The 26044-nt window shown below is 39.0% G+C and overlaps 2 protein-coding genes across 20 annotated transcripts in view; one reads left to right on the plus strand and one right to left on the minus strand.

Annotated features, from left to right (window-relative positions):
- Positions 1–1172: 1172 nt before the first annotated feature.
- HNRNPA3 (heterogeneous nuclear ribonucleoprotein A3) lies at positions 1173–11937 on the plus strand. Of its 12 annotated transcripts, XR_007478291.1 has the most exons (14): positions 1189–1347; positions 3287–3409; positions 3499–3645; positions 3736–3946; positions 4283–4372; positions 4456–4551; positions 4646–4726; positions 5223–5363; positions 6235–6357; positions 6446–6515; positions 9319–9392; positions 10242–10285; positions 10998–11046; positions 11834–11937. XR_007478291.1 is itself a non-coding variant. In XM_012532149.3 (11 exons), the coding sequence occupies exons 1-10, from the start codon at positions 1276–1278 to the stop codon at positions 6496–6498; spliced, it is 1071 nt and encodes a 356-aa protein (XP_012387603.1). In that variant the 5' UTR covers positions 1173–1275; the 3' UTR covers positions 6499–6515; positions 6608–6978. The 12 variants fall into 12 exon arrangements, 4 of the variants coding, with proteins under 4 accessions (XP_012387603.1, XP_033279531.1, XP_012387602.1 ...); XR_007478289.1 differs by having other exon boundaries at positions 9319–10285; XR_004482085.2 differs by lacking the exon at positions 10998–11046.
- Positions 11938–15177: 3240 nt separating this feature from the next.
- The window catches only part of NFE2L2 (NFE2 like bZIP transcription factor 2), a 73127-nt gene continuing 62260 nt past the window's right edge, over positions 15178–26044 (minus strand). For 5 of the 8 annotated variants that reach the window (XM_033423637.2, XM_033423636.1, XM_004267355.4 and 2 more), the window contains 4 exons: positions 18880–19146; positions 18193–18282; positions 17324–17515; positions 15178–16906 (listed from right to left, as the gene is read on the minus strand). In XM_033423637.2, coding sequence (XP_033279528.1) covers positions 15674–16906; positions 17324–17515; positions 18193–18282; positions 18880–19143 — 1779 coding nt within the window. In that variant the 5' untranslated portion in view covers positions 19144–19146 and the 3' untranslated portion in view covers positions 15178–15673. Of the gene's footprint in view, positions 16907–17323; positions 17516–18192; positions 18283–18879; positions 19147–19669; positions 21328–21362; positions 22920–26044 lie in introns of those variants that run through there. The other 3 variants (XM_033423633.2, XM_033423635.2, XM_033423638.2) reach the window with 3 other exon arrangements.

Consider the following 26044-nt stretch of genomic DNA (forward strand, 5'->3'; position numbering starts at 1 on the left):
AAACTCTGAGCTGACCATTCCCCACTGGTTAACAACCTGCTTTTCAAACAACTTAGAATATAACTGATTAGATTTCTAATCTTTCCAAGGGAGGGCCTGATCAATTCTAAATGAGATGCTCGTATGGAATGCTACATTAAAATATAGGACATTTCTTAGCATGGTAGGGAGACCTGTCAACTGTGGTCACTTTTACCAGCACCTTTGCTTCAATACGGATCCACAGATTATTACCTTACAGCTGTCATAGGTGTTGAAGATCACCAAATCTTATCCCCATTTTCATTAAAAAAAAATTCTAAAACTAAAGCTCAGTAAGGTCAAATGACGTAAAGTCACTTGGGAGGCCAAGAAAGAATTAGATCAACTTTTTGAGCTTGCTTTACTTCACACGTGAAAATAATTAGGTAAAAATCACTCGCGAATAGGGAGTATATCTGGTGCTCTTACTTCTAGCAATCTTGTAAATCATTCCTTAAATCCAGTCCACGAGAACAGTTCCTTCGGCTCCTTCCACAGTAACTATAAGAAAATAGTGCCGACATATTTCTTGAGATATCAGTGAGTACCTAATTAACTGACCTCGACCGGTCTTGCCTCAGCTCATTAAGGGTGAAATTTCAGTGTTTCAGCCACGTTTTGAGGCCTTTCCAAGATGCCCATGATTCACATATGTCAGTGTCAGGGACTTTCAGTGCGGGCCCTCACAGTGGGCATCACAGTCACGGACACCAGGCCCTGCCATTTGGAAACGTGCGAGGAGACGCCGAGGGGCCGAGAGGGCTTTCTTACAACCCTAAAGTACAAGAAGGGAAAATGTGGTTTTATCCAGGCGCCTGAATGAAATGAATTCGATAATGGAGACGGAAAGGCCCACGTGGGGGAGGGGAAAGAAGCGCGAGAAGAAAGGGAAACAGGCCTTTTTCTCCGGTGACGCGCGGTCACGAGGCATTCTCCCGACGTGGGCACCGACCATTGGCGAAAGCCTAGCTGACGTCCTTGCAGCCGCCCGGGCGCGAACGGCGGCAAGGGCGGTGCCGCACTGGAAGTTAGCGAGGCGCGCGCGCTCCCGGGGCCTGCCACGCCCCCGTCCTCTGCCAACCAACCCGCTCGTCCAGTCCCTCTTCGCGCCCAGCTGGCCACGCCCCTTCCCAACTCGCCCCTCCCCCATCAGGCCGGCGGCGCGCGAAAAGCGCGTCACGTGACGGCTAGCCCCGCCTCTTCCTCTCGGTCCCATATTGAACTCGAGTTGGAAGAGGCGAGTCCGGTCTCAAAATGGAGGTAAAACCGCCGCCCGGCCGCCCCCAGCCCGACTCCGGCCGTCGCCGTCGCCGCCGGGGGGAGGAGGTATTAGGGGGAGAGCGGGGGGTTGCTGGGTAGTGGCCGGCAAGGGGGGCCGGGCTCGGTGGGAGTGGGGAGGCCGGGTGGACTGGGTCGGCCCTCCCGCGCTCTGCGTTGAGACGGGCGGCGGGAGGGGGAGGGGAGCGGGCCTCGGAGGCTTCCTTGGGGCTTCTCGCCAGCCTTGCCGTCTCCTTGGGCTGCACAAGTGGTTCCTCGGAGGCGCGGTGTGGCTGGGGAGACCTCGGGAGGGGAGCTGGCCCGCCGGCCGCGCGGCCTCCCATTCGAGGCCGAGGGCGGGATGGCGGGCCTCGGCGGGAGCAGTTGGGAGGAGGCGGTGGGGGAGGGGAGGGGACGAGCAGGCACATCCGGGCGAGCGAGCAGGCGGGCGGCGGCCACATTGACATTGATCCGCTGCCGCGTTACGAAATGGCGCATTGGCACGCAATGGCCGCCGCCTGGCTCCGCCGCCGGGAGAGAGAGCGTGGGATTGGAAGGAAGAGGGAGGAGGCGGCCCAGCAGAGAATGCTGCAAACGGCCTCGAAGCTTGGGGCCTAGTGTTTTCAGTGATGTTCTCCCATCGCGTTTCCAGGCCTTAAAGATCGCTAAGGAGAATTTTACGTCCCGTTCTGTTCCTCGCAGCACTCGGTTGAAAATAATTTTTTTTTAATTTTGCTGTTTTAAAGTACTTCTTGATCTGCCGTTTTTGCTAAAGTCCTTACGTAGCTTCGTTCCATGTGGGTGAAGTGCCCCATCTCATAGTGTGGATGTAAAATAGGAAGTTGAAATTTTTTCATCTTCGTTTTTCCTATTCTGATGGGTCGGCTCAGGTTGTACTTTCTTGTAATTTTGTTTCAGAGGACTGCAACCAGAGTCGAATTTTTCATTTGTTTGGGATAATTTCATGTGGGTTATTGTTTCTCTCAACTTTGTGTATTGTTAATTAGATGTATTTAACCGGGACTTGAAAAGATGAGACTAAGTGAATAAACGCTTTAGGCTATTAATCATTTAACATTTTTTCGTGGCATGTGACAGTCTCTTCATATTAAATGCCTTAACGTCTCTCCTTTTAGAAGACACAGGAAGATCTTAGAATGTAAATGTGAGTGCCTCTATTTAAGGACTTCGGATGAAAGTTGTCTTAATGCATATATGTATTAAGTGGTAGTTATGTGATTTGTTAAAGAACTAGTTAAGTTGTAAAACAGTTCAGGCCATATCTTAATTTGTTTTAAATCTCAATTTCTTTTTTACTGTGTTCCTTGTCAGACAGTATACCTAACATAAGTCCAAACTGCCCTTTTTGTGACCCAGTAAAATGTTGGTTTTGAAAACATTTTTGGCACGTGGTACAAATGCAAATAGAAAATTTTTACGTGGCTGGTTTTTTCCATAGTTTTTTTGGGGGGAAATGCTGGTTTAGCTTTTCATTGAGAAACACTTATTTTCACCTTTTTATTTGCTTGAAAGTGGTGAATCTCTCCATTTTTAAGTTGTAGTTCACAGTCTTGTGGTTTATAATTATATGCTTTTGGGGGTGTAGACTCAGGAGGGAAGACGAGAGAAGAAATGGAGTAGATGAAACACTGCATTTACAACACTTCTGGTTTCTTAGAAACTGGTTTCTCAGTAGCCACTTCTAAAATAATCTGCCCCAGACACTTGTAGTTGTAGCTCAGAATTTCGGGACTTTTGATTCTGGAATTATCTTGGGCTTCAATTTAATTTTTAAGTGATGTTGGCATTTCAAAGTCTGGTTATAGGTTTTCTTGGTCCCTTTAATCAGTTGATGTGTGTGATCCTACTCCAGTTTTTAACTGGAGAAAGTGTTAATGGTACAGGAATTTGATGTTAAAAGTTTATTTGTAGGAGATTAAAAGGCTTGTGCATCTTTGCATTTACCTACTAAACGACATAATTAAAATATATTGGTTTGTTTCCTCAGGGTCATGATCCAAAGGAACCAGAACAGTTGAGAAAACTGTTTATTGGTGGTCTGAGCTTTGAAACTACAGATGATAGCTTAAGAGAACATTTTGAGAAATGGGGCACACTTACAGATTGTGTGGTAAGTTATTAAGGGAACAAAAGGTTCTTGAAAGAGGGCAGAGGACCTGTTTAGGTGTGTTTCAGTGCTTTAAAATTTTTGTTTTGTAGGTGATGAGAGACCCGCAAACAAAACGTTCCAGGGGCTTTGGTTTTGTTACTTACTCTTGTGTTGAAGAGGTGGATGCAGCAATGTGTGCTCGACCACACAAGGTTGATGGGCGTGTAGTGGAACCAAAGAGAGCTGTTTCTAGAGAGGTATTTTAATAATACCATGTTGTGTGACGTGTGAAATTGTTGCAGAATTTTTGAGGGTTTTTTTTTAACTTACATATTTTTTATTTGTAGGATTCTGTAAAGCCTGGTGCCCATCTAACAGTGAAGAAAATTTTTGTTGGTGGTATTAAAGAAGATACAGAAGAATATAATTTGAGAGACTACTTTGAAAAGTATGGCAAGATTGAAACCATAGAAGTTATGGAAGACAGGCAGAGTGGAAAAAAGAGAGGATTTGCTTTTGTAACTTTTGATGATCATGATACAGTTGATAAAATTGTTGGTAAGTAGCAGTTTCTCAGAACTTGAATGGGAAAGCAGAAATGGCTTCTTAGCTCTCTACTAAACTTGCTAAATCGCTTATAACTTTTGTATTGTGCACAATAATAGCATATAAAGTGTATGGTTTAGTTTTCATGAAGTGACTATACGTGTGTAACCAGCATCTGGATCAAGAAATAAATGTTACTAACATCCCAGAACACTCCCTTATCACTACTCAAAGTCACTACCTTTTTGATGTTTTAATAAGTTATATAGTGATAAAGGATATCATTTATGTGTGCTTTTCCAAACATCAAATAACTTTTGTTTGTTTGTTTGATTAAACAAAATTTAGTTCAGAAATACCACACTATTAATGGGCATAATTGTGAAGTGAAAAAGGCCCTTTCTAAACAAGAAATGCAATCTGCTGGATCACAAAGAGGTGAGTAGTACCATATATACATACAAAATAGAGATGAGTAATGTTTGTAAGGTTCTTAAAGAACTTTCCTGCCTGTGTTGAAGGTCGTGGAGGTGGATCTGGCAACTTTATGGGTCGTGGAGGAAACTTTGGAGGTGGTGGAGGTAACTTTGGCCGTGGTGGAAACTTTGGTGGAAGAGGTAGGACAGTTACCTTATTTCTAAGAACATGTCTACCTAAGTGTTATTGGTAAGTTGAATATATTCATTTAATTCACACTTTGCTTTTTTTCAGGAGGGTATGGTGGTGGAGGTGGTGGCAGCAGAGGTAGTTATGGAGGAGGTGATGGTGGATATAATGGATTTGGAGGCGACGGTACGTTTTTTAATGTTTGATATTTTGATTTTGTTTCTATACTTTATTAAGAATGAAAGTGTTTGTTTACATTTTCCTAATTTAAAACTTGTGTGGCTTGACCATTAAAGTATGCTTTTAAACTAATATCATGGAAAAGTAGACCTTAAAGCCCTAAAGATTAAACATTACCTAGTTCTTTTTGGCTGATAAGATTTATTGTACTAGCAGTTGAGGTGGAATTATAGGTCTCAGAGGAGACTGTTCACTATTTTCCTTAGGGAGATTTTTTAAAATTGAGGCAATTTTTTAATATCAAAAGATTTAAGCATTCATCTTAATTGTTCCTAGCCCAGATTCTTGCTGTTCTGTTAGCCAGGTATTACCAGGCTTTAGAGTGTTAAATCAATTTATTGACCTGTTTTCTGGGGGCTTAAAAGTATGGTAAACTAGCATTCAATAACTTGACCCTCTGTACATTTATATTTTTGTCTGACGACCCAATTTGTTGTTCTAGGTGGTAACTATGGCGGTGGTCCTGGTTACAGTAGTAGAGGAGGCTATGGTGGTGGTGGACCAGGATATGGAAACCAAGGTGGTGGATACGGTGGCGGTGGTGGAGGATATGATGGTTACAATGAAGGAGGAAATTTTGGAGGTGGTAGACTTTCACTTGTTTTGAATATTCAGTAGTTTTTATAGTTTCTTACAGGTGTTTAAAAACATGTTAAAACAGCATTTGGTCAAATTTGATGTTTTATAATAGAAAATACTCAAATGGTGGGAAATTAAACTTCTTATTTTGCTGGCAATTTAGTAAATTGGCAAAGTATTCAACTCTTATTTTTGTATTGAAATGGACATTTATCGGTAATGTTCGTTGCCTGAATTTTAGTTAACTCTAGGTACTTTTAAGCTGGACAGATGGGAACTGTAAATTGAATGTGCAGACATGTTGAATTGGGTGTCATCTGGAGTCTAGGTGACAAAAATACTTTGAGTCTTAATATGTCAGGTGTGTTGCAGACTCTTAAGCAGCTCTGCATCATTCCACGATGCTATAAAGAACTTTGTTATGAATGCACTGTTTTGTTGAACTGTATTGATGTATCAACAACAGGTTTTTCTTAACAGTCAACTTGAAATGCTTTTTTGTCATTGATTTAAAAGTTAAACGGTATCAGAATTACGGTGAATCAAACACAATTTTGATGCTATTTAGTGGTATGAAGGAGAGAATGTGCTAGCGTGTAACATCTAATATAAACAAAATACGGTAGCTGTCTAAATACATAGTGTTTTGAGCCAGCTTTCACTCTTTGTTTTTCCTCTCCTGCCTATGTTTGAGGCCTGCTAGTGGGCCTCTGTAGTGAAAAGAGTTTGGTAGCTCTGTAAAATCTCTTTTCAAAGCATTGTGTGTAAGTGTCAGAGCACATGCTGCCACGATTGTCAAAAGATGACGAGTACATGTATTAAAAAAGGAAAATAATTGTGTAGGTCAGCCACAAATAAAACCTTTGTAATTTCAGGTAACTATGGTGGTGGTGGGAGCTATAATGATTTTGGAAATTATAGTGGACAACAGCAATCAAATTATGGACCCATGAAGGGGGGCAGTTTTGGTGGAAGAAGCTCGGGAAGTCCCTATGGTGGTAAATAATTATTTTTTCTATCAAAATTTTTCATAGCCTTTTAAATTAAAAACTCATGTGATTCTTTAAAATCTTTGTATGTTTCCAGGTGGTTATGGATCTGGTGGTGGAAGTGGTGGATATGGTAGCAGAAGGTTCTAAAAACTCAGAAGAAAAGGGTAGGTATCTTTAAATTTTTATCATGATGATAAAGAATATGTGGAACTGTTCACTGAGTGTAATAATTTTTTTATCCTGTATTATTCAACAGGCTACAGTTCTTAGCAGGAGAGAGAGCGAGGAGTTGTCAGGAAAGCTGCAGGTTACTTTGAGACAGTCGTCCCAAATGCATTAGAGGAACTGTAAAAATCTGCCACAGAAGGAACGATGATCCATAGTCAGAAAAGTTACTGCAGCTTAAACAGGAAACCCTTCTTGTTCAGGACTGTCATAGCCACAGTTTGCAAAAAGTGCAGCTATTGATTAATGCAATGTAGTGTCAATTAGATGTACATTCCTGAGGTCTTTTATCTGTTGTAGCTTTGTCTTTTTCTTTTTCTTTTCATTACATCAGGTATATTGCCCTGTAAATTGTGGTAGTGGTACCAGGAATAAAAAATTAAGGAATTTTTAACTTTTCAATATTTGTGTAGTTCAGTTTTTCTACATTTTAGTACAGAAACTTTAACAAAATGCAGTTTTGAAGGTGTTTCCTTGTGAGTTAACAAGTAAAGAAGATCATTGTTAATTACTATTTTGTATGAATTTTGCTAAAGTTAACTGTAAAGAAACACCTGCTGACTTGCAGTTTAAGGGGATCTATTCTCCCCATTTCCAAACCATGAAATGAATGGGCTCTGACATGTGGAGAGAATAGATATTTGTATGTTTGCAATGTGTGTTTTAGATAATAGAATTGGGTATTTAAATTAGCATATTTGTGAATTTAATAGCATTAAGATTTACTTCAAATGAAAAATCTCAAAATTCCTATTTGGTTTTTGTGCATTTTCTTTCAAAATGTAATCATATGATTTTAGTGTATTAGCTTTGCTGAGAGTCCTAGCTGTGTTTAGAACATCTCCATTCTACATTCACCTTGGTCACATGTGAACTGCTGCCATAGTTTTATTTGGGTGTAAAGAATGTCTCCTGCCCTCTGTTTAAATTCTGGAAAGGGATAGTGAATGTTTTCCGTTTCCTCCTACCTTAAGAAACATTCTTAAAATCTTCAAAATACAGGACCACTAAGCCTGCTCTATCTGAGCGAATTAGTGGCTACCTTTTTTTTTCCTTTTTAAAGCACAAGAGGCCCATAAATCTTCAGTTATTTTCCTTGGTTTAATATATATTTTTTTGATACAAGCTCTCAGAGCAAGAGAATAAAAATCATGCATTGTTGGACCCTTAACTGGCTGGCATGCTTTCCTGTTTGTACCCTCTGCATTATACTGGATGAAACCAAGGATAGTCTAGATATAATCATCCCAAGTGATTACTGCAGTAGAAGTGTAGCACAGTTGCTTAGTACAAACAAGCTTTTCACTTCCTCAAGACCTGAATTCAAATTTGGATAGTCAGAGTTTGTACTCACTAAAAATCCCAAAGAACACACTGTTATTTCCATGTGTATGCTTGAACCTAAGTCATGTTGGTATGAGTTTACAATTTGTTTGGAAGACCCTGGTTGAGAAGAGTCTTCGATAACAAGGTCATATATATATATATATATATATATAAACCAATGTCTACTGTTTTGCGCCAGCTAGTGCTTAAAATTTCATTCGAGCCCTAAGTATGTGCCCTGCTGTTATTATTTCTTCGGTAGTTGAACGTTAAATTTGAGATTCTTATTTTTGTTTTAAGAAGTACTAAGCAAAACAAGCAATAAAAGGGGGGATGGGGCGTGCTAGTGTTTGAATATGCTCTCGTTGCTCTAATTCTGTGCCTCTGTGCATTAATATTTGGATGCATGCAATGCCAGCATGGAAATCGGTCTTCACAGACACTGCAGTTTTCCAGAAAACACTCACAAACCAATAAATGTAACAGACAACATTCCATTTGTTAATGGACATATGTGAATAAGCAGTGTAGAAAATAGGCTAATTATTAGAAAATGGTTAAGTCTTTAACAACTTCAAGTGTTGGTTATATAAATGGACACTGTCAATGTTCATAACTTAAACCTGGGTACCTGGTCAAAATAATGCTTGGGAAACATTTTATTAAAATCAAGCTAAATTGTCTCAAGTTCTTTTATTCATATAATAAAGGTTGAAGGAATGGGGGAGATTAACATTTCCTGTTTCTATGTTTGTGAAATTGTTTGACACAACCTTGACAGTATCCTTTAATGGCATATGAGGTTAATGTGTACTGTTAACAAACTTTCTGTGTTCTGGAACTAGTTTAATAGTGAAAATATTGTCAGTAAGTTGATGTTTGCAACCTATAAGCAGGTGAAATCTGTGTATGTGACCTGTTTATAAGTTGTATTAGCTTAGTTCTTGTGAACAGTGTGGAGAAGTTAAGCCATGAGGAGAGCGATTTAACCAGCTTTAAAGGACCTAAGATGTGCTTTTTAAGCACAGTGTGGATCAAAGGAGACTCACTAAGACAGGACTTCAGCAGCCTTTTGAGTATGGACAAGTCAGCATAAATAAAGAATGACAAGGCAGCAGCAAGAGCTTCAACTACAGAGAAGTGAAGGCATAAGATACTATGGTGATAGTGAGCAACTTTCCAAAAGCTAGTTAAATCTGCTTATTACAACTGAAATATCGAAGAAAGTCTAGCAGGAAGGAGCTCTTCGCCTTTTGGAACACCAATGAGAGATAGTTGGCCACAGTCACTAGGTCTAGCATTTAGACCTGCAAGGAAGGGCAATAAGCATTAGGTAAGGCTTGAATTTGAATTTTTTCACTAATTAAAGAGTAATTTTTTGTAAAGCAAGGTAAGAGTAATTTTTTTGATTTGCAGGTTGAATGAGAACCCTACTTGCCTAAATGAGGAATGTCTTTCCTACCATCTTAAATACGAAGGTTTCTGGCTGGGTAAGGTTTGTAGCTTACACTAAAGCCTGATGACACCATTTGTTTCCCTATAAATTTATATTACATATTTTAAAACTGTTAGATACATTGGCAAAATTGTTCAGCTGAAAAGTTTATCTTGGAACCACATTGAACACATTTTAAACAGTTTTAAAATTTTCCCTGCAGTAACCGTGAGTGTTCATCTTGAGTCAGATATATACAATTCATTGTTGGTGTCTTTAGGATAAAGTCAATTTTTGACAAGAGAAAGAGTGACCAGGTTTTTTTTAAAGAATTTTTGTAATAAGCATGACATGTAACAGAAGCATTACGCTTCAGTACTCATTCTAGAGAAAAGAAAATCTTGGAATGAAATTTCAAAATTGTCAGATCATACAGAGATAAAAATGGTCTTCGTTCAAGTGGCCTCATACATAAGTAAGTTCTCTCACATACGACTTCAGGGAATTATTTGGACTAATAGGATAAACTTTTGGTTCTTTTTTAGGTTTCTTTGTGTTTAATCTGTTAATCAGAGGCAGTGGGGGCCTAATTCCACTAAAGCTCCTTTTTAAGACAACCTTTCCCAAAGAATAGTTAAAATATTACCCAATTACTACACAAATCAGATGCTGGTTGTTCATAAGGGCTATTATTGCTGCCCCAAAAGGGCTTGTTAAAATTTGAGGTTTGATGTTAATTCACTTTTTAAAAAATAACACTTTGGGGGGGACAGATGGTTAAAATAAAACTAGTTTCTAAATTATAGTAAGTCAAGTTATTTATATACAGGAGCAGTTAGGTTGCCACAGATTTTATTTTCAGAAAATAACTGGTTGGGTCTCTTTCTGTATCTATCTAAATCAGGACTGAATTTCTACACACCACCATAGAATGAAGTGTTGAATAAGGTAAATAGCCTTTTAATGATAATTTTTCTTTACAACATGGTTTTTAATGAAGCAAACTTCCTAAGATAGGAAATATTTTCTTTTTTAAAGGCATTGTTCTTTTGCAGTCCATCTCCTTTATGAAATAAAGTGATTTTACTTAAATGTAGTTCCACTGTCATTTCTGAAAAATACGATGCTCTTAAGTCATAACACCAGTAAACGAAGGAAGTTATACAAGGGAAAAATGGTCAAGGCAAACCTTAACTCATTTTGTCAAAGCAACTCATAGGTTACAGCTTCCCACACTACATTTCTTCTGAAAAAGCTCATTTTACACTCATGTCCTAAAGAACAAAAACTATCTGGTAACAAAGACCGTTTGTTAAGGAACTGAACAGTTGAAATACACTTGGTTTTAAGAGTTCTAATATGTAAGTCACCATTTGAAACATTTCTAATTAAATGCCAGTATCTCTTGGAATTCCAGTAATTGATGTCACAAAGTAGTGAGTAAGCATGCTAATGTGCAGGGGTAATGTAAGGATTGTTAGCCTATATAAATATTCAAGATTACTTTTAAATCTTAATGTTTTACTCTGATTTATAAGACTTAAGAGGTGGTCTGTAATGGATTCAAATGTTTCATTTGTAGTATAATGAAATGTTTACAGAAAGAACTTTTTCATTAAAATATTTTTAGAAATGTGTGTGTTGTTTTGTCACTTCACAGTGTTCATGTGACTTAAATGCTGTATAGGTGGACATTGCATACTTTACCAGTAAGTAAAAAACAGGAAACTTGGCATGAGCCTTCACATTATCAGTTGATTTAAAGGATGTAGATTTTATTCAGTGGAAAACAGATCACATGAGAAGTAGGTGTGGGGAAAAAGCTTATTGCCACTTAAGGATTTAATTCTTAAAGGACAGAATACATGAGATACTTGGGTGATTGGTGAGTCAGTGAACTTTCTTTGGAGAAAAATTGTGGGTAAGGACAAATTATGTGAACGGTAATTTGGGAGAATGGTGAAATGAGGGTTCAAAATGTTGGAAGGTACTGTGTGTGTTTTGTTTTTGGAGGTACTTGGTTTCTTGAGAAAGGCAATTGAGCATTTTGTGGTGTGAAGGTGGGTCGGGGAAAACTTTAATAAAATTAAGTAGTAGTAAACTATCGTTATGCAGTTTAACCCAAGTGATAATGTGTCAGTTTGACAAATTGAGGGAATTCCCTGGCAGTCCAGTGGTTAGGATTCTATGCTTCCACTTCAGGGAGCCCCTACTTGGCGAACTAAGATATTTTGGGCAGCACACCCCCAAAAAAATTTGACAAATTTGTGAGGTATGGTTTTGATGTGATTTTTTTTTTTTTTTAATTTTCATACCACACTTATTTGGGTTCATAGCGTTGATAGCAGTTAACATGTGAAATGCTTTGTGAATTGAAGCCATGTGAGGATTTTAGGATTTTGACACATTTTGCTTGTATTCTGTGTAGCTGTAAGTGCCTTATAATTCCAGTTTAATGCTTGAGTTGTAAAATAACGTTTATCTTTATTTTCTCAGAGTGAAAATACATTAAATGAAACTGCAAAATGTTCAGGCAACAAGATAAATTTGGAATCTCCCGTGTACTCATTACAAACTGCAATTAAAATTTTTTTGGAGGATTAGTGTTTTTGCAAAAGCGGGGTCCTGTAAATACACTAGGTTAATTAAACTTGGAACTGAATTAAAAGTACCAAGGGTTGGGGGAAGAGTAAGGTAATAGGTAATATATGCCATTTTTGCTTAATATATTTTCAATCAGGTAATGGTAAGGGTGCATTAAACTGCATTCACCTGGTAGAAGTTAAGTGGGCATGGTACTGAAAGCTAGGAAATAACGGATTTACCTGTATGTACTATTTTACTTCTGAAATTTACTGGTAATAAATGTGGATAGTGTTATGTATAAGGAAGTGGACAGCTTAATGAGAAATGGTTAAATTTCACTACATCCATGTGTATAGCCAATACAATTAATAAGGGTTTATCACAAAGATGAAAAATTGTATCACATATCAACTATATCTGAAAATCAGAATACACGGAATTTTCATTTTTAAAAATACATTGTATTAGTCTATTCCACCAACAAATGTTGAGTAAACTGCATCAAAAGAACTGATAGGTTATTTGGATTTAATCTCAGTTTTCTACTCAATATCCTTATTTAGTAGGTATCAGAAAAATGCAATCAGGATTTTGTTTGATTCTGAGATGCCAGATTTTGCCTATCGGGAAAAATTTTAAGTTCAGAACTAACACGGTGGTTTGTGACCTTGATCAGGTTGTCTGGGGTTTCCTTTTTTATGCCATGCTCCCCTTGGCAGTTTGGTGATGGTAGCAGACCTCTTAGAATGTTTTTTTTATATGCGTTAAATGTTACTTTTAAGGTAGTTAACCAAAAATCAGGTTTGATTCGGTAATATGTACTCTTAAGTATCAGGTAAGGTTAGTGGTGGGTCTGACTTCTAACTTAGAAGTTGTGATGGTTAAGTGGTATTTTGAGATGCTTGGCAACAGTAACCTGATATTATCTGCTCATAAGTGAAGGTTGTTAAATGGGATAATGCGTTTAAAGAGCTTAAGCTGGCTCTTGGTCCATGGTCCCTAAAGATAGTATTCTTGGTAATAATCATGTGCTGAAGCGATGCCTAAATTTTAAAGGGTGACAAAGTTAATGCCAATGGGAGGTTTTTTCCTCCACATAGGATTAAAGTTCTTGTCTTTAATTTTTTTCCAGTTCTCAAAGTGTTAAAAAGCTGGAATTGGCCTGATAAATATCTTTAAAGTAAAAATGAGAATATTTTGTATATGTTCTGAGACTTAGAAGAATGGGTATGGAAGTATTATAAGGTACATTTGAGCAGCTACTCCACAGACTTCAAGAAAATCTCGGCAAGAATTTTATATAACAAATGCAGTGTCATGCAGTTAAGATTTCTAATAGGGTGTACCTCAATGTAAAAGGCATAGGTACACATTTTAAAATTAGGAACTGTTCAAGTAAGGTTTAACAGTTGGAGAGCCAAGTTTAATCTGAGGAGTCAGATAAACATTTCATGATCAAGAGGTGAAATCTACTTCTAGTCATGGGTCAGGATTTGTTAGATTTTAAAATTTTAGTTCTATGTAATGCAGCATGTATAGTAAAAGGTGGTGGTCAGTTATCTTCAACTTGGAAAGTTCTGAAGTTTGACTAACGAATGCGTGAGTGAAGGCATCTGGTTTCACGATAGTAGAAATCTGGTCTGCCTAGGTGTTCTTCGCCCTTGTGTGTGTGGGGGAGTAGATAGTAGTAGGTGCAAGTTAACTCCACGTGCTCCAGATGGGGGCTGCTATTAACAGATTGCCATCACTCCCACCCATAATTTTGTTTAAGGGCACTTTATTAGAAATGAGATTTTTGTCTTCTGAGGTTGGAAAAGTGATGTGTCTTCCAGGGATCTCTAAAACACCACTATGGGAAGGAATTCTTCACCACACAGGACAGACCACAGAATCTCCACATTTGAATGCCTAGATAGTCCTTGAAGTCGTTTTCAACCCTGAACTTTACAGCCGGCTGAGTCAAATTCTTATTAAGCTGGTTTGACTTTAGTTTCTTTCACTTGCAACTAAAAGGCATGCTAATAAAAGGCTGAAGAAAAAAGTCTCATTTATAGCGTGCTTACTATTAGCTAGGGTCAGTGCTTCTTGTGGAGTAATTCACTGCATACTTACCCCTGCTTTACAGATGAAGCCGCCTCGGTGCTTTGCCTCACTGGAGGTCATTCTTGGAAAATGGTAGCAGCCCAGGCAGTCTGGCTCTAGGGCCTGTGGACCTGTACACTATACTGCTCCTGATGGATTGATAGGACTTTTGGTGAATAACCTGCACGTAGTGCTTATTTTAAACATGCTGAGCCCTCAGATGACTTCCATTTACCCACTTCAAAATGAAACCAAGCAAGACGTGAATATCTGACCAGATGAAGAAAATGATCAGTGCTGTGAATGGTTTCTTGGGTAGCGTGCAGAGCCCACCTTCATCCTGCATCCATTCTATTGGAAAATTCTTTTAGTTCCTCCTTTGAAACATGTAGAATCCAGTGCCTTCTCACTACTGCTATCACTCTAAACCAAGACACCATACTCCATGTGACTCTTTCAGAGCCTCCCCATTGGTCTCCTACCTTTACCCTTTAGACTACTGCCGACACACAAGGCAGAGGAAACCTTTAACTCAGATGTACCCCTACTTAACACTGCCAGTAGTTCTCCACAAGGTAAAAGCAAAGGTTATGAAGGCTTAACAAGGATCTGTGCCATGTGCTTTTCTCTCACCCACCCTTTTTCTCCCCCTCCATGTTCAGCCATATATTTTCTCAAACAGGCCTCAGAGCCTTCCAACTTCCTGTGTCTGTAATACTCTTTGTTAGTAGGATGGTTCTCCCACACCTTCAAATGTATGGCATATATCTTGATAGGAGTAAACGAACCGGTGTTTTCATGTCAAAGTATATAGAGCATTTTTTTTTAGTTGAGATATACTTGCTGCTGAAGAGAAAGTGGGTTTTTTTGCGGTACGCGGGCCTCTCACCGTCGTGGCTTCTCCCGTTGCGGAGAACAGGCTTCAGACGCGCAGGCTCAGCGGCCGTGGCCCACGGGCCCAGCCGCTCCGCGGCATGCGGGATCTTCCCAGACCCAGGGCGTGAACCCGTGTCCCCTGCATCGGCAGGCGGACTCTCAACCACTGCGCCACCAGGGAAGCCCGAGAAAATCTTTTTGATATATTCCATTTCCCTGTATTTCCCGTACCAATTTAGTGTAGTGCTTTCCATATTATTGTCATAAAAGATTGTGAATGAACTTCAAAGAAATAATTTAACGGTCATAATATTCCTTTATTAGTACCAGCTTTTCAACTAAATTGTCTTTTGCTAGAGCTAAACAATTTAATATAAAAAATGCCATTTTTTTGTTCATACAGTATTTATTTAAAAAAGTACAGTGGTTAGTTTTGCAGCAATTTGCTTTTAGCCAGATGTATCATATAAATCTATGAAAGTAACAAATGAGATAAGAACAGTATAAATAAGGAGTTTTTGTAGTATTTACATGTATATAGAAACTAGCCCCAATGGTGTTTTTAGAAATTAAGTTTGCAGTTAAAGTGAAACTACTGATTCAGCATACTGATAACTTATTTTAATGCTTTTTAAAGTTTTATATTTTCTACACTAGTTTTGACTATAATTTTGCATAGAATTACTTATAAAGTATATTTCTGCATTTCACATCACAGTAGGAGCTTTTAGTATAACAGTACAACAACCAAAAAAAACCCACTAGCTCAGAAAAGGTAAGATCTGCTCAAATCTAGTTTTTCTTAGTATCTGGCTTCTTACTTTTGGGAACAAGGAATACATTGCCATCTCTCGTTTGCTGCAAGGAGTATTCACTTGGGGAGTACGGCTTTCCATCTTCATCACGTAGCATGCTGAAGACTTCAAGATACAAGGTGCTGAGTTGTTTTTTCAGTAGATGGAGGCTTTTGTCATTTTCTCCTTTTTCTTTGAGCAATTTTTCTTTTTCATCTTTTAAATGATCTAAATCTTGCTCCAGTTCCACTATATTTTCCAGTTTTCTTTTTCTGCAGTTCTGAGCAGCCACTTTATTCTTACCCCTCCTACGTATGTCTCTAATTAATGCAAGTTGAGCCTCGTTGAATTGCTCCTTGGACATCATTTCATTGAAGTCATCAACTGGGAGGTTAATGATTTTTTCTACAGGGAATGGGATATGGAGAGCTTTTGCCCGTAGCTCATCTCTTGTGAGATGAGCCTCCAAGCGGCTTGAATGTTTGTCTTTTGTGAATGGGGTTTTTCGATGACCAGGACTTACAGGCACTTCTTTCTTTGGTGTATTTTCACACTGGGCATCACACACTGGAGCACTGTTCCTCCGAGATGATGACAAGGGTTGGACTGTATCCCCAGAAGGCCTTACTGGCTGTGTTTTAGGACCCTTCTGTTTGACACTTCCAGGAGAACTATCTATTTCTTCCATTTCAGAATCACTGAAGCCAAGCAGTGTGTCTCCACAGATGGTAGATTCCACTGAGTGTTCAGGTGATGCCATGCTGGGACTTGTGTTCAGTGATATGCCAGAGTCAGAATCATTGAATTCTGCTGTTGCACTTTCAGGGTGGTTTTGGTTGAAGGCTTTACAAAGTGATAGATCAGAGATATCAATGGGCCCGTTTAGAAGTTCAGAGAGTGACTGGCTTAAAGTAGCAGAGGAGGGCATGCTGTTGCTGGTACTGGGCTCTGCTATGAAAGCGGAATAAAATTCATCACCAAAATCTGTATTTACTGTGGCATTTGAAGTTAATGAGTTCACTGTCAACTGGCTGGATTCTTCTGTGGAGAGGATGCTGCTGAAGGAATCCTCAAAAGCACTGAGAAAATGTGGACTGCAGTTACCTACTTCTTTTTCCAATGAGGGGATTGATGAATAGAAATGATAATTGTTGTTAATTTCCGCCAGTTTGGTTTCCGGACTTGGAACCATGCTAGTCTCAGCCAGTTTGTCACTTTGAATATTAAGACACTGCATGGAAAAGAAGTTTATACTATGTTAAGTCAAGGTTAAGCTATTTTTAATAGCTGATAATCCATATCTGATGGTAATCTCTCCCCACCCCCATTCACACCAGGCTCTTCTAGAATTCAGAGGTAATTCCCATTTCCAACAGATACTTATGCCTAAGCATATGTATTATTTTCAGAGTTCCCAGATCAGACTTCAGGTTTATAACCTGATCTGTCCCTCAAGACATCCAGTCCATTTAACTAACAAAAGTTCACTGAAGTGAGCATGGGCAGCTCTCATGACTAATTTAAAAGCACCCTCCAATCCTTCCTATAAGTAGGTGGCATATAAATAATAAATAACTGGAATGACTAATTTAAAGGGACTGAATATAAAATAGCATCTTTGGTATTTATTATATTAGATCTTAGTTACCTGTAATTCTGGAATGGATAATAGCTCCTCCCAAACTTGCTCAATATCCTGCTGCATATCGTCTAAATCAGCAGTGGCTAACTGAAGGACAGCAGTTTCAGGTGACTGAGCCTGATTAGGAGCAATAAAGACTGGGCTGTCGATGTGGCTGGGAATATCAGGAACAAGTGACTGAAACGTAGCTGAAGAAACCTAAAATTGAGAAGGCATTTATCTACATGAATCTGCCACCAGCAGTGGATGGGTATGCTCCAAGGCCATCACAACATCTTAGACTGGAATTGGCTGCAGTTCTGTATTTCTCTACTTATAATGGGGACTTACGACTCCTATTTCTATATAATGAAACAAATGTTTTTGTCCTGCCCAGCTGACTCCACATTTACTCATTTACTAGCTTGATTGCTTTATCCTATGCATTTGAAGGTAAACGTCAAAATGGGTAAGAATAATCTTTAGAATTTAATTTGTATATATGTATGTAATACCTAGTATAGTGCTTCAGACAATAAACTTATTAAAATTGTTAACCGAACAAGTCTTGGTTTACTACCCAGCTTGCTTTTTACTCACCAAAATTTCTAAGTACCTATAACAAGAGAGTTAACTTGTTTCCACGGTTATGCTCACCCATCCCTCTGGCTATGCAGGAGTAAACGTTTTTGGTTTTGTATTATGTGGGGGAAGGAGTTGTGTCTTTTTTTTTTCTTCAAATCATAAAGTTACCTATAGGCTAAGGTTTCCTTGATAAAATTTGCTCCTGAAATAGTTTTTCATTTTTTTTTAAAAAATGGAGATACATCAAAGGGACCAATATACGATATGTTATGTATAGTTGTGGAGATTTGCTGTTAACTAAATGTTAATACCTCATTGTCATCTACAAATGGGAATGTCTCTGTCAAAAGCTGCATGCAGTCATCGAAGTACAAATCATCTGGTTTGGGAATGTGGGCTACCTGCATAAAAGGGAAAGATACAGAGGAAGAAAAAAATTGTTCCGTGTTCATAAAATGTTTACAGTCTAGTTAGTCAAACATTCCTCTTGTTTCAGAAGTCAGTTTAGTATAGTAAAGAGCACAGAATCAAACCAGACTATCTAGTTTCAAATCTTGGCCCCCACCCCCCTATTTATTGCCCAGTTTCTGGGCAAGTTATTTAACCTCTTTGGGCTTCAATTGCTCATCTGTAGATAAAGTAGGATAATGGTAATTAACTCATAATTGCTGTGTTGATTAAATCAATCAATATTTCAAGTACTTTAGTAGAACAGTACCTGTCACAGTACATGAATAATCCCTACTACAACAGTCCTACTACTGTCACTACTGTTGCAGCTGTTTGATCCTTACAATTACATAATGTTTTTATAGCTTACAAAGCTCTTCCATGTAATTTATGTCCTCCTAATCCTTACACTGAGGTAAGTCAGTCAGGCACTGAACTCATCAGTAGGCTGAGGTTGGGAAGTTGACTTAATAAGTTCATGAAGTAAAAGGCAAAGCTGGAACTCAAATCCAGATGTTTTACCTTCCCAAGAACTGAGTACCCTGTACCTGGGAGTAGTTGGCAGATCCACTGGTTTCCGACGGGATGTGTTGTGCTGGCTGAACCGGGAGGAATTCACCTGTCTCTTCATCTAGTTGTAACTGAGCGAAAAAGGCTTTCTCTTGCTCCTTTTGCAGTTGTTCTTGTCTTTCCTTTTCAAGTTTTTTCTGTTTTTCCCGCTCATGCTCCTTCCGTCGTTGACTGAAGTCAAATACTTCTCGACTTACCCCGAGATCTATATCTTGCCTCCAAAGTATGTCAATCAAATCCATGTCCTATGTTTAAAACAAAAAAGGAAGGAGAGAGACCATGGTTAAAATAGTTTTAAAATGGCAGATACCACATAATTTACATTATGCCATTGCTGATGGTGGAGGGTAGGGAGATTACAAATAAAATCTGAATGGGAACACAGATCCAAAGTTCTGGAAGGGCACAGTTAATTCTATTCAACGTATGTATCTTTTTTTTTTTTTAAATCACCTACAAACAGCTATCCAATGTAATCACTTATTACTTGGATTATTAACAATTTGGGTGATGGTAAAGGTCACTAACAACAAAGTAACAAATGTTGCACATTAACATTCTTGAATTAAAAGAACTCCCACACTTGTTTAATGGAATAGAGAAATTAGAGCAAGCACTCCAAGCCAATGGTTTATTATAAGAAGTGGAGTTTGGAAAACATGATTGAGCATGTGGAATTTTTCCCTAAACTTGCTTAGCAAATACCAGTTTACAGGGGAAAAAAAAAACCCAAGTTAAACTGTCAACCTAGCAGTTGTGAAATATCACCTTTCATTTGGTCTTCGCTATAGTGGATTATCTTTTCCCCATCATTTCTCGCTACTTCTGTGTCTGTGGTTACTTATTAAAAGTTTCCTCTTTTTTTTTTTAATAAATTTATTTTATTTATTTATTTTTGGCTGAGTTGGGTCTTCGTTGCTGCGTGCGGGCTTTCTCTAGTTGCGGTGAGCGGGGGCTACTCTTCGTTGCGGTGCGCGGGCTTCTCGTTGCGGTGGCTTCTCATTGCCGAGCACGGGCTCTAGGCGCGTGGGCTTCAGTAGATGCGGCACACAGGCTCAGCAGTTGTGGCTCATGGGCTTAGTTGCTCTGCGGCATGTGGGATCTTCCCGGACCAGGGATCAAACCTGTGTCCCCTGCATTGGCAGGCCGATTCTCAACCACTGTGCCACCAGGGAAGCCCCAAAACAGTTTCCTCTTGACTTGAGTTTTAGCTCCTGAGGTATGAACAAATTAGTAAATTCAAGTCCTAGCAAATGGTAATCTTGTGTGGGTGAAGCAAGAGATTGCCAAAAGAACTGGGAAAGGGGTAGTGCCCACTAGGCTCACTCCTGAGAAATCGTAAATAACCCTCTTAATAACACAAACCAAAAAAAGGTGGCTCTAGGGAAAGATGGAAGGTAATATGTTCTAAGATATGGGGAGAATTGTACAATGAGGGAATGGTTATTTTGATTTATATTACAAGGCTAAGCTTAGGTTACCATGTCCATATTTTCCTAACCACACATGTGTCAAAAGCAATTTTTCTGATTTACAACTTTAGTTTTTGTAAAAGTCTGAACAGGTAGGAAATGTAAATCAGTTTCCATTTAACAAATCATCTGTGTTGAAAATAATGAGATGGAGACTGGAAAAACTGACAGAGAAACGGAATTGGGATCTGAAGGCCAGCAGACACAGTGTGTACAGACATCAAACTTTGTATTGCGGTTCAGACAGCAGTTGGCAGCACTGGGCTGCCCAGTGCATTTACGGCTCTACTACTTTCAGCCTCCAAAGGACAAAAAACAACATGGCTGTTGCTTCACTGAGCAGTCAGGCTATTTCACCCAACAAAGTACAAGCACAGACCACCCAGCCTAGAGGCAGCCCAGCTAACTGGATAGTAGAGGCCACCTCTAGCCTTGATTGAAAGTTGGTGTTAGAATCTTAAATGCTATGAAACCCTGCTCATGAGGTTCATTACTCTAGCTTTGAACAGTATAACTTTTAGTACAAAGCACACACAGTAGGTATAATTAAAGCAGTATCTGTAGCTCTTCAGAACTGGCTAGGGTATACCTGTTTGTAAGCCAACATCTATTAAGGGCTTTCTATATATGCCAAGCATTGTTCTAAGTACTTCAGATATACACAAACCAACCCTCAAAACCACATAAAGAGGACATGTATCCCTATTTTACAGATAAGTATACTGAAGCTTAGAAAGAAGACGTACTACGATAAAGTGCCAGGACAGGGATATATACCCAGGCATGAGTACAATATGAGCCAATCCTGGACTCCTGATTTTTAACCACTAGCCCACACTAAAAATACGAAGTCTGATCACTGGACAGTGGTTCCTAAGTGGGGCAGGAAATAAAATCCATTGTTGTATATGTAGACTTTGCCTTGATGTATTGGTGGTGGGAAGAAGTGGCCATCACCACTTCAAAAGACTGGATTGAGCAAATGTCACCTGGATTATTTTCCTCGCCACAAGCAACAAAATAGGAATCGTAGAGCATTCAGTCATACGTGGCTATCTTCTCAGGGGGCTCTCCACTAAAATAAAACATGAGAATTTCCATTTTAAAAATAATTTGTTTCCACTTTAATAGACATGTTTACACAAGGGTCATGTGAAAAGAGAAAGGCCCAAGATATAGAGAAACCTACTTTAAAATTCTAATTAGGTTGGGCCATATCTTCTGAGGGAATCTAGCTACAGCTGAGTATCCTGTCTGGGCCATTCTCCAAACTGGAGCTAACGACCAAGGTGCTAAGTCTCGTTCAGGGTGTTCACTACTAAATGCTAGCACTAAAAATTAAGGAAATGCATACTCATGCTATCTCAATTGAACTCTAGTTTCTCTATAAAATAAGCAGTACCTGTAGCCACCTCTCTCAAAAACTGACACGGAAAGTGCACTGAGCTCTTCAGAAGGTCAACAATAGAGAAACCCAAATACTTGTCCCTGCACCTGGGGGTCACTCTGCCACATCTGCCCTCACTTCCCCAGACTGCCCTAGGCCTGGGGCTTCTCCTTGTTCAGAGATCCCAGGATCAAAACCAGTACTCAGTTTTGACTTTTTCATGGAAGAACTGAAAGAGCACTGAAGAATTTATGTTGGAAACACCTCATAAATATGACTAGTCCAAAGTATTCCTAGAACCCGGAACTATGGGTGGGAGGAAAATTTCTAATGTAATTTACTCTAAAATTGTCAGTGGCAATCACACCAAGCATTGATACAACTCTGTTCTTTCCTTTTCCCCCCTTTCCTCCCCATCAGATGTCTTGAGTGGGTTTAGGTGTTTTAGCTATAAATTTAGTATAATTGTTCCATCCTACCCCTACCATACGGATGTTGGTGGATCAAATGAAATGTAGAAGAAATTTCTCTATAAATGTAAAGTATATGTAAGTGTTGTTATGCATCCCAACAAGAAGTAGGATGGGCCCTACTACTTGCTGTAAGTGAGACCAAGCTCCAGGCCAAAGGATAATAATGAAGTTACAGACGGAACTGTAGTGGGAGCCTTGCAACAACACTCAGCCATAAAGCTACTTGGTTCCTCCTCAGGGAAGGTCTGAAATTGACCACTAGGCATATGAATCGTGTGTTGTAAATAACATACACTTTTATGTAAACTTTTATGTACACACACAACACCCTCTCGATTCCTGACATGACTACCCTTCAATGCACAGCTCCAAACCAATTCAATGTTTTAAAATTTCCCATAACATAATTAGACAAGGACACATTGATGGATCCTCATCAACAAACAGGAAAAATAAAACACAAAATGTCATTTGGATCAGCTCCTGAGCACCTGTTCTTGTTATCTGATCTGAAACAATGCTGGACCCTGGGAGGTGGAGGGGCTCCTACAGCCAGAGCTGACCGTCTCCACCAGGAATGCCACCAAAAGATATTTCAAGTGACAACATCTAATTGTTCTTAATGAAGGCTGGGCAGCCTTCAATGAGATAATAGACCAAAACAGGTTTCAAAGTGTTCTCAGAGGTTTTCATTTTTAAGTTTATTTTTATATAATGTTTAATCTTGCCATGCGAGGTCTCTGAAAGAACACATCTGCTTAAAAAAAAAAAAAAAGCTGAGTTTTAACCACTTTGAATTCCTTTAACACAGATGTTCTGATCAAATTCAGAATTCAGTAACAAGGGGCTGCTTGTCATGGCCTTGATATATCATATACTGTGTTACTCAGATTTTCACATAAGTTTTGGAAGAAAAAACCTGCAGCGATTTGATATTGCATGAAATATTCAAAGCTTTATGTTGAAAATGAGAACAGCAGAAGTTTGTTGACCCACAACTCACTGGTGGGGAGCCCTGCAGGCCCAGGACTGTGTTCTGTGCTGACCTCAGGCAGTGAGCTGTCTTGAAGGAGCCCTGTGACTGGGCACATGACTTACTCCACAAATGACCCATCTCTCTGCAAAATTCCCGAACCATCTAAGAGGAGATAGCTGGGGTGGTGCCCATAACAAAACGGACAGTATGGAAGGACAATGCCAGTGGAAGAATGAAACTGCTCTCCCACACTTCAACCTGAGGCACTGAGGAAGCATGGCTGCCCTGCAAGAGGGCAGATAAAAAGGGTCTGGGGAGGGAGAGGAAATGTATGGCATTTCAACAGGTATTTCCTTAAGCTTCCCAAGGGCAACACAGGCACTGGCTGTGAGCCTTCACATGCCATATGGAGCAAATGCCGTCTGACATACTTGGTGTCTGAATTTTTGTTGTTGTCCTTTTGCGATTCCTGAGTGTATTCCACGTTATGTTGGCTAGCTTGGCTTCGACAAAATAAGGCAATTTAATAAGAACGTAAATGTTTGACAATTCACGTTAAATCACCATCTGGCCCAATGGAAACAGTCATATTGAAAATGTCTCTCTCTATATATATATCATCATTTGCCATCTGGGTAATCTGTTACGCATTTTATGGGAAATCTGAAGTTGGACTATTAACTCGTACCACTTTAAAACAAATGTCTTTGTTCCAGGATAAACAGAAGAAAGCCCTTGAACACAGAATCCCATAATAATATGTCTTTTGCAAGCCAATTTTAGTGCTTTGAACAAACACGCATTTATCATGCTCAGATGATCCCCCCAAATCAGAAAAGATAAAGCAAAGATATCATCTCTTCCTAAATTAAAGCAATTCAGTAAACTAAGGCTTTAGAAAAGTATTTGAAATGAAAAATAAAATGGTTTTTATTATATACATTCAAATGTATAAATGAAGCTTGCACCTCCCAACCCCTTTCCCTACCTGCCCTCTCCCATCCTCTGTTTTGTCCAGAGGATGACGGGAAGGTGGTGGGAGGTTTCTTCTAAAAACAAATTTCACCAATAAACTTTTTTTAAAAATTGCACAGATAACTAACTTTGTAAACAGACAATGAAAACTGATCCTCACTTCCAATTTTACAGTATAAGTGTTAAGACAATGTCTCAAGTGATTCCTTTTTTTTAATTTTTAATTTTTTTTACATCTTTATTGGGATATAATTGCTTTATACAGATTCCTTCTTAAAATCATGTATTTCCAATAAGAAAATAATAAATCTTCTTTTAAAGTTTATTCTCCTGAAATCGATCTCTCCATCCAAATATTAACTACTGGCATTCAGAGTCTAAATTGCTTTTCTTTCATACATTTCAGTCTTTATATTATGCCCAGGTGGTTATATTATTCACCTAAAAGCTAAATCTGGTTTAATATTTTTTTCCATAGAAGCTGCTCAAATGTTTTTGGGCAAAACCGGATGGAACATGAATCTCATCCTACTGTCCGTTGAAGTATAAACCAAATTAAGAGCTATAGGAAAGTACAAAAACAACTGAGGGCATGCTCGAATTCTGAAGAATTGATTGAACAACAACAAAGATCTCCTTGATTCCCAAGGCTCTACTCTGCAGTCACAATCCTTACTCCTAAAGTAAAATGACACCAAGCAGGTGTGTTTTTAAAATACATCTCACTGATGACTATTCTATTTCATAAATATTTATCTGCCTATTTACTTCTCTCCTGCTTCATTACAAGAAGATACACAAGACAAGGCCAACTGTTTTCTCAGACTTCTAGAGAAGGCAGATGAGATGACAGGTTATTCTCTATAGTCTGCCCACATTCAGGTACTTTTTTTGAGTCTACTGGACTGATTTGCTAACTTCTGAATATATTGCTGTAATAATTATGGAGCAGGTGATAAAAAACAAAGATCACAAAAAAAATATTTATATAGAATCACAGAATGTTAGAGATGGAAGGGGACTTACAGCCACCTAGGCCAAGTGTAAATGTCACTGGGTTAATCTGTGTTAACTACAGCTCCATTTTTAAAAATAACTGGCCTAGCAACCAGTTTCTATGTCAGCAGAGACTCCTAACAGGTAAAAGTTACCAATAATCCAAGTTTTCCTTCTCGAGAAAACTTACCAGGGATTATTTCCTCAATCTTCAATAACTAGCAATTCTTTTTGTTTTGCTTTCTTTTTTAATTTATTTTTATTGGAGTATAGTTGCTTTACAATGTTGTGTTAGTTTCTGCTGTACAGCAAAGTCAATCAGCTATAAGTATACATATATCCCCTCCTTTTTGGATTTCCTTCCCATTTAGGTCACCACAGAGCACTGAGTAGAGTTCCCTGTGCTATACAGTAGGTTTTCATTAAAATAACTAGCAATTTTTAAAAGCATAAAAAATCTCAAACACACATCAAGACATGAATTATTCAACAAGTTAAAACTCTAGGGACTTCCCTAGTGGCGCAGTGGTCAAGAATCTGCCTGCCAATGCAGGGGACACGGGTTTGAGCCCTGGTCCGGGAAGATCCCACATGCTGTGGAGCAACTAAGCCCGTGCGCCACAACTACTGAGCCTGTGCTCTAGAGCCCGCGAGCCACAACTACTGAGCCCACACACCTAGAGCCTGTGTTCTGCAACAAGAAGAAGCCACGGCAATGAGAAGCCCGCGCACCACAACAAAGAGTAGCCCCCACTCGCCCCCACTCGCCCCCGCTCGAAAGCCCGAGCACAGTAACGAAGACCCAACGCAGCCAAAAAAATAAATTTAAAAAAAACAAACTCTAGATCACAAATTTGCTATTCC

Source organism: Orcinus orca, chromosome 7 (assembly GCF_937001465.1).
Source record: "Orcinus orca chromosome 7, mOrcOrc1.1, whole genome shotgun sequence".
Taxonomy (NCBI): Eukaryota; Metazoa; Chordata; class Mammalia; order Artiodactyla; family Delphinidae; genus Orcinus; species Orcinus orca.

Coding starts and splice junctions, on each gene's coding strand:
- HNRNPA3 (XM_033423640.2), top strand. CDS start 1,276: ATGGAGGTAAAACCGCCGCCCGGCCGCCCCCAGCCCGACTCCGGCCGT. Junction 4,373..4,455: donor ATCTGCTGGATCACAAAGAG/GTGAGTAGTACC, acceptor CCTGTGTTGAAG/GTCGTGGAGGTGGATCTGGC. Junction 4,552..4,645: donor TGGAAACTTTGGTGGAAGAG/GTAGGACAGTTA, acceptor GCTTTTTTTCAG/GAGGGTATGGTGGTGGAGGT.